Source organism: Cyprinodon variegatus, unplaced genomic scaffold (assembly GCF_000732505.1).
Source record: "Cyprinodon variegatus isolate N-32 unplaced genomic scaffold, C_variegatus-1.0 Scaffold233, whole genome shotgun sequence".
Taxonomy (NCBI): domain Eukaryota; kingdom Metazoa; phylum Chordata; class Actinopteri; order Cyprinodontiformes; family Cyprinodontidae; genus Cyprinodon; species Cyprinodon variegatus.
Genome location: NW_015150686.1, coordinates 702,545 through 717,245, shown reverse-complemented (window position 1 = coordinate 717,245; position 14,701 = coordinate 702,545). Strand labels below are relative to the sequence as shown.

Sequence of the window (14,701 nt, the reverse complement as noted above, 5' to 3'; positions counted from 1 at the left end):
GATGCATCGATACAAAACGATTATTATTTACACCCCTAATACCATTATTGCAGCTGATTTCACAGATACAAATATTGGCCCGATACGGTATCAACACAAATCCTGTTTATATCTATTATTTTCTTTCTACTGTAGAATGTTAGAAAATGCTGGGTCAAGTAATATTATTAAAACAGAGAATACTCAACAACAAAAGGTATAAGAACTTACCATGTAGCCAATGAGTTACAGAAACTTTAAACAGAAGGAGACTGTTTCAACAGCATGGCAATATCTTAGATTTTGGACGCTGGCGGATAAGATACGTAACTATTTTTTGGGATAGTATCGGGCCGATATTAATATCAGATCGGGACACCCATGTTTGTCGCACTTAAAGAAGGACTCGATTTTCTCAGATAACATTTCATGACGTTGGGATACAGTAATTTTAACACGTTTGCGCAAATGCTCTTAGTAGCATAGATTTAGAGAAAATTACCCATTATATATACGGTACTCTTGGTCTTGGCTCATCTCCTCATTCCGATTCAGTGTTTAGGTCTTTGAACTAGATACAGAAAAGCATGTTTTTTTTGGGTGTGCTGAAACATTTCTGTTCTGATTTGACCACTTCAAGAATTCTTTACAGGAAGAAGATTAGTTTTCTAGGACTAATACTACCTCCCTGCTTTTATATTGCAATCACTGAAGGTCCAATGTTCAACAACTTCCATGTATCCCGGCTTCCACACCTGAGTCCAAATGATGAATTACATCCTTAGTATGCAATCAAGTTCTCCCAAGTCCTGGTATAGACCAGGTGTGTCATTGATAAAATATTGCACATGATCCATACTAAAAGTGTACACATGCCGAACATCCAAAATCGGTGAATGTTAAAAACAATACTGTGCCGATACAAAACAAAGCAATTATCTTCCTTTTACATTGTTTTGGTGGATACCTGCCACATTTCCTATGAATTCTTTAATCTAGCTCTGCCAGAAGTTTAATATTTTAAGCCTAACTTTGTTCATTTATTTCATTTGGGATTGGTTGTATTTGATGAAACCCACTAACAATAGAGAACAAAATCTCATTTCTCTGTTTACAAAGATTAAACATCACAACCTTTATATCTAGTTGAATGGAAATGAGGGGCAGTAACAATGCCAGGGAAGCGAATGTCGTGGGGATATCATTCTTGGCACAGCATCTGTTGCAATGCTTTTTTTCCTCGAGCTGTGACAATCAGCCTAGCACCTCACCGCAGCCGGAGTCAGGTCATTTAAAATAATAGAGTAAGTATTAAGGTATAGGTAGCTGCAGCGTTAGAAACTGGCTATGTATAGATCTGTCTTAATGAGGTTTTAAACAATTCTTAATGTGAAAGTTTGACCTTGTGAAAAGGAAATTCACCAGATTGATATTATAGTTCTTAAGTTTGATATTTATATTCTGGTTGGAAATAACATTGTGATAACTAAGAGTAACGTTTAAAAGAATTTAAATGTTCATAAAATTAAGTTCAATTAGAAAGAACTCTGGTTAGCCAGCTCATTTAAAACATTGAAACCTTTATGACCCTTCTTCCTCACATAGGTGGAATTGAGAATCGATTAGAACCAGAATCAAGACAACAAATCAGAAGTTGGGCTGTATGAGAAGATTGTTTTAGTATTTCGTGAGCACTTTATACCCATGTTATGGCCACAAATAAGTACTTTTAAGGAGTGAATTCATGTATTTTGTGCAAGTATTATATATTCTGCCGTCATAAATTAGTATTTAGTGCACACAAAGAGTTTTTTGGGGGCATTAATGAGTTGCAAGGTTTTTTGTTTTTTTTTCCCTCAAGAATCATGTCATTAAGTCATTTTCCATTAATCGACTCATCCAACTCTGTTCATTGATTCCTCTTTCCAGTGCCAGTTTGTTGGTGCCTTTGTCCAAACAGGTGTGGGATATAATTTAAACCACTGGCAGGTAGGGGAAGAGGGGCACAGACTAGAGGGAGAGACTAGACTATCAAAGTTAAAAAAATTACAAACTTCCTTTTTTTTATTCTATACATTTTCTCAATTAAATGTGAAGAAAATGGATAACAAACCTATGAATTGTTTTCTTCAAACTGCAATATTTGTGATAGCCAAGAGGAAAAAAATGATGCTTTGATACTAAAATTCTTTAAAAGGTGTTAACTATCAGCCCATTAATATCTGGACCTGTACCAAAACCCAAGCGGCTGTCTTTGGTGTTAGGAGATGCCAATAACTTTGGTGTCAGAATTTAAGCAAGAAAAACCGAATGCTACCTTCTTAAAATGTTATTATAAGGCCTTTCTACTGAAGGACACCTAGTAAATTGTGGAGGGCAGAGTATACTTACTTTCTGTAGCTTTAGTTTCAGTTCCCCTGTCTCCTCTTGTGCCTTGGTAAGCTGCGCCTGAATTGACAAAAAAGTGTTTTCTAATAGAAAAAGTGAACATTTTAAGTAATCTAAGAAATAGACAGCATAAACAGAAAATACAGATGAAGATTGGGCAAGAGACAACCTGCATGCGTTCTTTGTATCAACTTTTTCTTTTTTCCATTTAATTTGTTCATTTACAAAATACAATTAATAACAAAACTGTAAAGTTCCAAAATATATTGGAAAGAATACATACGTTTAGTCTGAAAAGGTTAAATCAACTAGACATTAAAAAAAAAATCTCTAAAGCCATAACGCACCTCCATCTCTGTATTGTAAGTTTGTGTCCTCTGCATAACTTCTTCTGCTTCTCTGACTCGTTTGCTGAGTTGAGGAGAGTACTCATTTGATGCCAGTTCACTGTCATAAGACTCCAATATAGCACGCATGCCATCACGTTCCTGACAAAAAACAACAACAAATCAAACAATAATTTCTTTCTGATATTTTCTTAGCAAAAATTAACAAACACAGGCAGGGTTACAAAAACTCTGCCTAAACAAAGCAGTTCACTTTTGACGGGATTTTAACATTATTCACTTAATTTTGGCTGGAGGCAGGGCAACACATAAAAAGCGGTGACGTTTATTTCCACAGTGACAGTAAACTTTGCCTTTTATAGAAGAACAGTGAATGTGTGTGTTGCTTACCTCTGCTCAGGCTTATACATGTAAGGTTTAAGTGTTAAAACCACATTAAATTAAGCTGGGCAACTCAAAAATACACACAAATGTATAAATACAATCATTAAAAAATTGCAGTTTGCTGTCAGTCTTAGAGGAACTTTACTTGTTTTCAGTTTTTCTGGGCCTGCTTATGAAAAAAGCTGTAGATGACTGTAACATGAACTAATTATTTGCAAGCTTGAGCAAATCCATGCTTTTTTTTTTCTTTTCTTTTCTTTTTGTAGTAGGAAGAAGCAAGAACTGGGGAAAACCTGCAACAGTTTTTCTCTGCCAATGGCACAAGAGGTGAAGTCTTTGCTAAGCAGCTGCTCCTCCAGTGGGTGCATGCATAAAAGGAACAGCATGATTGCCAAAGAGCCATGGGAGGTAGTGATACCTCCACTGCCTGCCACTGCACACACAGGCTGCTAAACAGCCTAAAAGAAGTAAAGCAGATGGAGAAGAGACACCTGAAGCATAACAGTGACCAAAGAAGAAGCAAATTGCATGTGAATACTGGCATGTCCTACTACAAATGGAGAGCTTTGAGGGAATAGCCTGAGACTAGATTTGGACTCAAAATTGTCTGTAGCTCTGCTTGACAGGTAACTTTTCATTATTTATCAGTCCTAAGCTTACTCACTTTCTGCTTTAGAAACATTTTATCTGTAACTGTGAAGATATGTGAAATGGTGCTCTGGAGGGTTTTACACAAGCTTGAGGCACGTGTTTAGCCTTGTGCATGTTCAAGAGAAGGAGGGTTTCTTATAGAGAAATTAAAATAAAAAAGTTCACCAAATGTAGAATCAGGTATTGTACCTTTAAGGTGATTATAGTAATTACAATTGTCTGTGTATGAACAGAACGGTACCCTCTTTTAAATGTGTCCATAGTTGTAGCATTTTTTTCAACAGTGACACATCTCAGGGAAATGTTTGATTGTCAAGTGTAAAATGCTGAGGAAAATTTCAGCTGAAAACAAGAGTTCAAAATGTCTTTTGACTGAACTTCTGCTCACGAAAGTCAAATCCTTAAAGACAAGAATATTTTGCTTTTTAAACACTTCCGAGCTTATAGCCCCTGAAATGTTTGCATTGGTGCTAATTGTGTTATGTAAAAACAAGATCATCAGATACATTGACAAAAAAAATAAAAAATCTAAATTATGCCTCATTATGCGTTGGACATTGAAAAATAACACAAAAAAAACAGCAATTTGATCAAATGGTAAACTTGGTTTATGCCTTTTTTCAAATCCTTCAAAGTTTTTTAATAATAAAGCCATATCTACCCAGCTACTAAACCACAACTTCCATAAAAGAAGACTACTCTTCCAAGTGAGTTATAGCCATTACATGTGGACCGCTGCTACTCAATCAGCAAGTCTAAATTAAATCATGTTACAATTACCTTAATATTAATTTGTAATATTTTATTGTCTGTATTGAAGAGAATTTATTTAGATGCCTAAAACTCAGCTTTCTGATTAATTTGGGTTGTACGTCTGCTTGAGGGAACTTTAATGCCCCTTTGACCATCGACAGTCACAGCTCCACACCATCTCATTCATTTTTACAATGAATGGAACCGAATGGGGGAATCAAATGGGGAATTGATTGGTGTCTTTTTATGGAAATGTATGCGTCCATGTACAGCCTATAAAATGGCAGGCAGCCTTTGAATATAAAAATATCAATGTTAAGGAGGCAGAAAAAGAATAATATTGAAAGCAACATTGACTAGATTACGGATAATGTTTGATAAAGAAGTTGATACGAGAAATTACGTTTCCATCTGTGTGCATAATGCAGTTTTTTTTTTAAAGGTGTGATTCTTGCAGGTTTGTCCAATCCCAATAACATATGCCCATATTACTTTTAATGTATTAACCATAGAGTGAAAGAATCTAAGCAAGAACGCAGATCAACAAGCTATTTCTTTCAACATTCAGGGTTTTCTTGTTAAAACATGGTTGACCATTGGTTGCCTTGCAGCACAAGAGTCCTATAAGTAGGTTAGCCAAAACCCAGAGAGTTCTCAAGTCTTTCTGCATCGAGTTTTCATGTTTCCCCTTGTGCATGTCTTTTATTTAAGAGCCTTTTATTGCCATTTCTATAAATACAAGAAAAAGATCGATCTTAAACCAACTTCAGAAAGCATTATTGCATCTGAATAAGTTAAGGGCTTTACTGTATAATATTTATTTATTTCCAACGGGCTGTAATGGACCTGTGATCCTTTGCCGCATGTCTATCCCTCTCTCATGTCCCCTTTCCTGTCAGTCTGTCCAAAAAACAAGCCACTAGTGTCGTAAAAACTAAAAACATTAAAAAAAGATATACATTTAAGTTTAATACATTTTTTTTTTTTTACTAGAGATGAATGTCTCATTTAAAGTATTTTGGGGACTATACTTTAAACCGGTAAAAAATAAATAAATAAATAAAAAAATACAGTGGAATTGGGATTCTAAGCACTTTTATGTCGCAGTCATGTCTGTTTTGTCCTTTACTGTTTTGCTTTCTGTTAGGATGGAGCATGAAGAGAATTTGCTGCATTCAGCATCTTTTGTTAGAGCCGTCATTCGGGGCACCTTGAAACATTTCTACTATCTTTAGGTAAACTGATCACTTTACATTGTATAAAAAAAACCCACAAAAAAACGACAGAACATTTAAAACTAAACGGAAGGCAAACCAGATGCTTCAAACTTTAGGAGACCAGAGAAAAGGTACCCGTTCTCTCAGGAGATTAGAAATATTATAGACTAGCATGTTCAAGATAAAGACTATAGGATAATCTCCAAGCAGCTTGATGTACATGTGACTAAAGTTGCAAACATGAAATATCTGTTATTCAGATATTTAAGATTAAAGGGACTGTAGCTAACCTACATGGATGTAGTCCCATGAGAAAAATTTATTTAAAAAGAATCAAAGACACAGATAAAACAAATGGTAACAAAAAAATCCCAGAAGAGTACTTCTAAAGGGATTAAAGATACACTTCAAGCTGAAGGAAGTTTATCTTTGTGGTGTCAAATCCCACCATCCATCATTGTTTGAGCTAAAGTGGACTTAATGGGAGACAGTGGACACAACAGTTGGAAAAAATGATTATCATAAAAAAAGAAATGGAGTGAAAATAACCAAACTACATGCTGACAAGCCACAAAGCTTCTAAGAAAAAGCCCTATGGACAGATGAGACAAATTGTATATTTTTGCCAGGTACTTTAGCTTTATGTTAACAAATGGAGAAAAAAATGAAGAGCACTCACTGTCCCTACAGTAAAACATAGAGAAGGCTCCATTGTGCTCTGCAGCTGCTTGGCCTCATCAGGCTCAAATCTCTGCAGGGAACAACAAAACCTCAAGGCTACTAAGGGATTCAAGAGAGATATGTGATGCCCAGCACCAGCCACTCGTCATTGGTCTTGCAACAGGGTTGAGCTTAAACACACAGCTAAAAACCCCTTCTGAAGTGGCCTTCTATGAGCTTGTGACTTAAATCCTATTGAGCATCATTTGGGAGGAGTTAGAAACATACTGTCTGGAAAAGGCATCCTTCCAACCTCAGACAAAGGTGCAGTTTGCTAATGGCAGGTTCATACACCTTTATCAAGGTCAATTTCTCTTTTTTTTGGCTCTACGCTCTTGCAGGAGGAGTGAATGCTGCTTTTCAAGACTCAAAACAAGCTGTTGGGTTTCCTTAGAGGGGAAAATCCTTGCCAATCTGACTGAAGGATTTGATTGTATTGACTTTGAAAAGTGCCTTGAGATGACAAAGTGAATAGGGGATATATAAATAAAAGCAAATTGATGTTAGGATATTTCCACCCTGCATGATTTTCAGCAGACATTTGTCAAAACCCTATTAGAAAAATGCAAAACAGCTCGTCAACACCTATAAAATAGGACGCAATGCTTGAGATCAATAAAACTTTTAATCTTTGTTGAGAAGTCTTAATAATTTTGAATATGTCATATTCTAATAGATTAAAAATATTAAATTGTTCCAACTGCTTATACATTCTTAAATTTTTTTTTAAGAATACCCATTTCCTTAATATACGTCTAGAACAGATAATTTTAGCTGCAACTTTTTTTGATCACGATACCATACCATGGGATGAAAAGTGGTAAATTGCAGTTTTGAAGCGGAGTTGACCAGATTCATTGTCTCCCTGCTAAATACGCACTTCTGGTGCAGTGAATACAAACTCTGGTGGGAATCATTCGTTTGGAATAACACCTTATCAGAATCACCCGATGCTGACATATCTAAAGCAGCGCTTCTTTATCACGTTAACCTAGTATGTAGCTAGTAGTTAGCATAAATAAAACAAAAATGGGGTAGCCAGTGCCTGTGTGACTTATATTTCACTTGCCATGGACTATATTTTATATTTTCCAGCCACTGTTTATCAAAATGACATCCTACATGGTGGATCTACCATTTGTCCACTTGAAGGCTGCATCGTCATGACAGAAGACTAGTAAGACGCTAATGTGAAAGCTTGCACCAGATGCAGACAACATGGTTAGCATTGTTTTCTTTTTTACTCTCTCTTTAAAAAGTGGTTTATTATGGAGATTTCTACTTGTTGGGAAATATTTATGATTACAACATAAAACATTTACAAGCACTAGACTCAAAATTCAAGCATTTAAAAAAAAAATCAAATCATTAAATTTCAAGCATTGAGGAGTGGGCCAATATGCCTGCTGAAAGGTGCTGAAGTCTCATTTATGGTCACAGGAATCACTTGATTGCAGTGATTGCCTCAAAAGGTTAACTTGTGTAAAAAAAATATCGAATGGATAATGTGTAATATTATCCAGTAACATATATTTCTTTTTTTTTTTTACCGATTGAAATCGATAATTGCATTTACATGTTACTATTGGTGCATTATTACCTCTACTAATAATCAGATGGATTTTCATAAGCAAAGGATTTTATATTAGTTTATACACAAGGCATGGTTTGCAAAGCGCCATGACATTCGGCCATCTAATATAAGAGTACTAATGTGTGCAATAGCAACGCGCCTTGCTAGCATTTCAGTGTGATTGAGAGGTGGCAGATCATTTGGAGCCTCTAACCCAACATCTGAAAGTCTGCACTACAGCAGCACAATAAAGGACCATGCTAATGTAGCGACAGCACAAGAAATAGTTTCAACATTCCCAAGTAAGTCAACTGTATTGACTAAATTAGTGTTAAGCCAACTTTTTCCACTCTTTTTAAATCAGACAGTGGTGCTTGTTACCATAGAACACATAATGTATGCCAATCTTCTTGGTACAGAATTTAGGTTGACATGGGTTTCAAAGACGCAGAGATTTTGCCACAGTAAATGCCAGCTTGAAAGAGATTTCTCCTTATATTACATGTTAACATCTGCGTTGTCAAGGCTTTTTGATACACAGCGGATACAATTGCTGCAACAGATGTTTGAGGCAGTGACAGGCTAGAGTTTAAAGTTCATTTGCGTGAAATACCCCTTTTTCCCACCAGATGTCAGTAATTCTTACACAATGTCCCTTTAAATTAAAGGTATAATTTTTGTTGAGGCTTGTTTTAGCAGTTTATCTTGTAAAAATCATTTTATATTACCTTTATTAGATTCTGGTTATTTCTGTGACCATTGTGTTTTTTGTATTTTTTTATTGAACAAGGGGCTCTAACAATTGTGTGTGTGTGTAAAGTAAAACCACTTTGTGGTAGATTTGGAGTGAGTGTTTTTTTTTTTTTTTCTTCATGTTTTTCGGGTATTAGGACTTTTGAAATAAAAAACAAGAAAAGAAAAATTTTCTCCTTCATATTTCCATGACAAAATACTAAAAAGAAGAATATCCCAGATGTATCAGTTGCAGCTGATAATGATTTCTAAAGACATGACTGAAGTTCAGCTGTTTCTTTTTAATGAATCCATGAGAAAATAACAGAACAAAACTGAACTCAGAGAGACAAGGGCAGATGGATAGAGTAGCAGAGCCCAATTCAAGTTAGTCAAGTTTCTCTTTAAGCTTAAAAAATGAAGTCCCTTCAGAATTACATCCCAATGAAAGTAAAGAACCCTAGCAGTGTTGTTAAACATTAGTGAGTTTGGCACATCTAAGGACAGAAACACAAGAGACACCTTTATATCTGGTAAGAGAGGTGAAAGGATTTCATTCAAAGAAAACAACTTCTATTCAAAAAAATACACAAGGGATAGTAAGACAAAGGACTTTCATTAAAGTCTAAAACAAAAGTGCTCCTGTCAACATCTGTTGCTGATTTTCTTTACATTCTTAGTTATTAATCCCTTCACCCAAACAATGATATTCAATAATATAGATAATTTCAAACAGTCCATTTCAGCCACATCATAGCCAAATAGCAGGTCTAAATTAAGCACTTGTTGGGAATTATAAAATGCATTTTTCTTTTTTCTGGAACAGTCTGAGCAATGATATTTGAAGAAAAATTAAAGTTTAACTGTCTGCATCATTAACAAAATAAATTTTGATTTGCATCTGACTTGGAATGTATTCAGGATGAAGGACTTCCATGTTGGTGAAAGCCAACAGAATTGACAAAGACTCCTGGATAGGTGTTGAAATGTCCCAAAAATGTTTTTTTTTTTTTTTTTTTAATCGCATTTCAGATACAAGTCTACTTGTCCCTTTGACTAAACCATAGTCAGACCTGTTTTTTGTGAAGCGGGAAGGCTATTTGTGAAGCGGGAAAAAAAAAAGTACCAGAGTTCTAAACACCCTGTATGAATGAAAAAAAAAAGTGAAAGAATTAATAAAAAGGTTCATTTTTCGGTTAGTACAGTTCCTCTTACAACAGTCATTTTGTCACTTAGGACCAAACGCCACAGCACCTGGTGAGGATCATGCGTCCATGACCACCTATTGAAATCCAGAAGTTGCAGAAAATTTTATAAAGCTTTCATGGTGGAGACTACGGTACACTAGTTATTAGTAGCTCTCTCCTTTTCTTCTTTATGGTTTGCATGTACAAGTAACAGCAAACGATAGTACTGGAAATTAAGCTGAAAAATAACATTCTGATGCGCTGGAGATTAAATAGAAATGGCTCAGAGAAGAAGAGAAGGCTCAGATTAATGCTTCTTAACATGCAACGCACCGTGAGATACTCATCCAGAGGAGATACAGGCAAAGTTATATAATATCACATTTTTGCACCATAGTAATTATTTTTATTTTTTCAGACAGCAACTAGTGTGCATCACATTTTGTCTGGAGGCAAACCAAGACTGTCTACTTCTAGTTTGATGCACATTAAAGTTCGATTATGCTTTCATGCTGAACCAAACGGAACCCAAAGCTGCAGGTGTAAAAAAAAAAATAAATAAAAAACAAAGTTAATAAGCAAGTTTTTCCTAATGGTGCCATTGTTACTTTTTTAAGCAGGTTAAGAGTATGACCTGATGTCCTAGTTAATCTCTCAAAGTACACAAAGTGTTACTTTAATTCTACTTAATATTTAAAAGTTGGTCTGAATTGCACTTTTTTAAAAATAAAGAAATTCGAGATTTCAAAATTGAAGACTATGGTTAAATATTCTACATTATGAGCTTAGAGCTTCCTCGATATGAAAAATAATGACTGGAATAAGCTTTTCATGGCAAAACATATTTCTAATTCAATTAAAGTAAATTACTATTTAAAAACTTGGCAAACTTTAGATGCTTTTTATGCCTCAGTTTAAACAATATGGATGTAAATAATGTTTGTGTTTATTAAAGCAAAGCTTTCATTGGAAAGAAAATTCATTTGGAACCAGCAAAAATGTTATAAAGCATTTTAATAAGAAATCGTTGCCAGCTGTCATTTTCTGTACGAATGACTTAATCCCAATATAAGACGGCAAACAGCAGCTTTCTAAATGCAAACCTGATTTATCCAAGGCTGGGAAATGAAAGTATGCCTCCTTGTGCACTTGTGCTCTTCATTATTACAAAAGGAATTGGTGGCATTTAGCGACAATGTGAACTTAAAAAGCAACCATTTTAGGACCGATAAGTGATATTAAGTGCAGTTCTTAATTTACAACTTTTACCTAAATTTAAATTGTGAATCACTACCATAGACAATTAGGTAAATTCGGATTCAAACGAAACAATAATTAGAACAACTAACCCCTAAGATGGCAACATTGTCTGCTTTGTGTTTTCACAACAATTTAAAGCAGCATTTAACCAGATATAAGTTTTTTAAAAACCTTTATCAGTCGATCTAACTATCTAGCCCCAAATCACACTGCAAAGACTCATCACAGTGTGTAAGATGAAATAGTAAAATAATCAGTAGGAACATAAGTAGGCAAAAGAAATATGTCTGGAGGTAATAATTTACTCCAAAATCAAACCAGCATGACTGTTTCTCTTTCAACCCAAAATGGGATTCTTTTTTTCTAATCATAATCAAACATCTTTCCACTTTTTTGTGATAAATGAACATTTAGTTTCTAAACAAACTGGGTGCAGGAAGACTGAGTGATAAAAACCATTAGTACCGTCTCCATCATCTATTGTCTCTAAATAAACTGTTGAACGCACAGCTAGTGCCCAAAGATTACTGTGCCCCTTATAGGTCAGGTCATTCATTCATCCCACAAATCAGATAATGTGTTTGATAGTCAGTGTAGTTGTTTAGTAGGTCTAACCTTAAGGGAAAGAAAGATAAAATCAGTTAATGGAAACTGCAGAATAAAAAAAAACATAATAAAAAGCTGGGCTAGAGAGTGTACAACCGTAAAAGTGCCTTGCAAGAGAAACAAGGGCTGGGTTTATTTTTTGAAAGCTAAAGATAAACCTAAACTGAAGGGTATACAGAAAAACATGTGAATGCACAATTAACCATAATCTAAACTAAAAGCAAGTTTAACTATTGTTTTTTCATTGCAGATTTTTAAACAAAATGCTTATTTAACAATCAAAAGGCTAATCCAGTTTCTCATGCCTAAGTAAAGGCTGGAACATCAGAATATTACATAATGTTACATATTTGTAACTGATGGGGAAGGGGTTATTTTGTTTGTTTTATTGTATTATATCTTTGTGCTTCACTACTTGACTTGTTTTATTGTAGTTGTCATGCTACTTTCGCTATTTGTGAAGCTTATATTTCTTTTATTTTAACAAACTTTTGTATGAGCAACTTGTTCAACTGGCTTCTATAAGCCTACCTTGCAACATCTTATAACTGTGCTCTGTTTTTTGTTTATGTAAAACTCAATAAAAAATATCTTGAGTTAAAAAAAAAAGGCTAATCCAGTTTCTCATGGCTAAGTAAAGGCTGGAACATCAGAATATTACATAATATTACATATTTGTAAATTTCAGATTGTAATATTATACGTCATGCTGGAATTCATGCATTTAAATATTGTTTTGTTTTTAGTAAGGCAATCAATTTAAATGGTTTACAGTTAATGCAAAAGCTTACTGTTAAAATTGAGTAAGAAAATTTAACAAGTTTGATTCATTTTAAACTCTTTACACTTGTTAATTCATAAATTGGCCAACAGCTTCATAATTATAGAAAAGGTTGTTAGTGGAAGCTCTACTGTTTGCCAGACTAATGAGCACAAAAATGTAGCTAAAAGCCTCAGCGACATAATTAAAAAAAACAAAAACAAAAACAAGATGCCCCACTGGTGTAAAAAGAAAAAGGTAACTCGGCTCCACACTTACAGATACCCCCAAGGGGGATGTGTTCAAAAGCTTCAAAGTAAATAGTTTTTATAGAGACAGGATAACCAAAGTTAAGCTGTGCTGAAGTCTTCAAACATGAAATGTTCTTATTTACTTTAACCTCTTCCCTGTGGAAAATGTTAATTGATTTTGGGTCATCATCTTGCTTTGCCAAAGACCAAGTTATATCAATCTTTGTTATTATAGCTTTGACTATGGATACGAAACATTTGGGAAGCAGCACTTAAATTTAAGTTATTTTCTATGATATATAACACTTTCATTATCTTGGTATTTGGAAGAGTGGTGGAAAGTCACTGGCTTTTAATGTGGCTTTTCCACCGGAGCGCCTCTAGTTCCAAATCAAGGCTGGTGTTTAAGCAATTGGATGCGAGGGTTTGCTTTTCTTATAAGAGCAGAGTTAGAGCCGCTTCATTATATCAATTATCTCTTCCACTTCATGCATTTTCCTCCCCTATTTATTGGCTATTTTTGTAAATGATCATAGTGTATAAGGTAAGCCATAACACAAATTATTAATCACAGGATTCTTTCAAAAAGATCCCATAATATCATACCTTTATTCGGCTTTAAACAAAAAAAGCGTGTTTTTTATACACTTGACAACCCCCGAAAGCTGATCTCTCATGCACATTCTAAACATTTAAAACCAAACATTTAAAACCAAAACAAACAACTTTTGACTTATTAGCACAATCTTTTGATAGTAAACCTAAATGGCGATAAACAGTTGAATGAAATGAAATGGGGTTTAAGGTTTTAATAGAAATCAGCTAAGAGCAAAGCTCTTTTTAGGGCACTGACCTATTTAGGCTCAATGACAGGTGGATTTAACTTTAACTGGGAGAACATAAGAGAAAACAAATGTGTTATTCTGGGTTGAACTGGTATGAATCTACTGTTTAAATACAGTGGTTTTCTAGAATTCATTTTTACTGTTTTTTATTGGTCAAAAACTAAACTTTAAATTCAGTGGTTACAGGTTTTTGATTGGGTGCCGTTTCTAGATAACCTCCAATTAACTCTGATAAAATACCATTTAAAGCTTTTTTTACTTTTTTTACTAATGTTAATCAGAAGCTAAAAATTAGTAAAGAAAGCTGCATTTCAGAACAGCAGACAAATTATTTTTCTGAACATAGTTGAAATAGATGCCTATTTGACCAGGACTGGCATCCAACTAATATCCCTCTGGAAGATAACGTGGTTTTAACTTGTACTTTAAAACAGATGTCCTCTGTCATAATTAGGCAACACCGGGCCCTCTAACCACCATCAGTAGGGCAATGCAATAAAGTGCTTCAACGACTCAGACTGACTGGGAATTTGGTGATGTAAACAGTCCCATTTTTGCTACATCCAGTATCTTAAGCGGAGAGGGAGAATCATCATCATCAGGTTAGAATGTTTGCAAGATTATGCATGAAAATTTGGTGATGCTGCAATATCTGAGTAGCAATGTAGGTGTGCACAGTGAGGCAGTGGGTAGCAATACTGCCTTGTAGCAAAAAGTTTCCGGGTTTGATTCTCGGCCAGGGGTCTTTCTAACCTGACTCTGCCAGATGGATTTGCTCCGCGTATCCATCTGGAAACCTTCCGTTGAAGTAATTTTGGGAAGGGGCGAAAATACTGGTTAGCTGATTGGCCTATGTTGGTGATAGACGGGCCAAATAAACCAATCAGATCAACGAAGCATATGACGTACTAACAGAACGACGATGAAAACACAACCACAAGCCAGGCTACTCTTGCCGAAACCACTCGGGAGAAGAGCAAAAACATCTGTTCCTCTGAGAAAAGCCTCCAGAACAGTGTTTTGCTCTTCTTTCAGTGAAGAAATACAG

General features: G+C 35.0%; 1 protein-coding gene across 2 annotated transcripts in view; it reads right to left on the bottom strand.

Annotated features, from left to right (window-relative positions):
• mad1l1 (MAD1 mitotic arrest deficient-like 1 (yeast)) overlaps positions 1–14,701 on the bottom strand; it is a 95,821-nt gene that overhangs the window by 61,208 nt on the left and 19,912 nt on the right. For both annotated transcript variants that reach the window (XM_015381393.1, XM_015381394.1), the window contains exons 12-13: positions 2,715–2,855; positions 2,371–2,427 (exon numbers count right to left, since the gene is read on the bottom strand). In XM_015381393.1, coding sequence (XP_015236879.1) covers positions 2,371–2,427; positions 2,715–2,855 — 198 coding nt within the window. The remainder of the gene's footprint in view (positions 1–2,370; positions 2,428–2,714; positions 2,856–14,701) is intronic.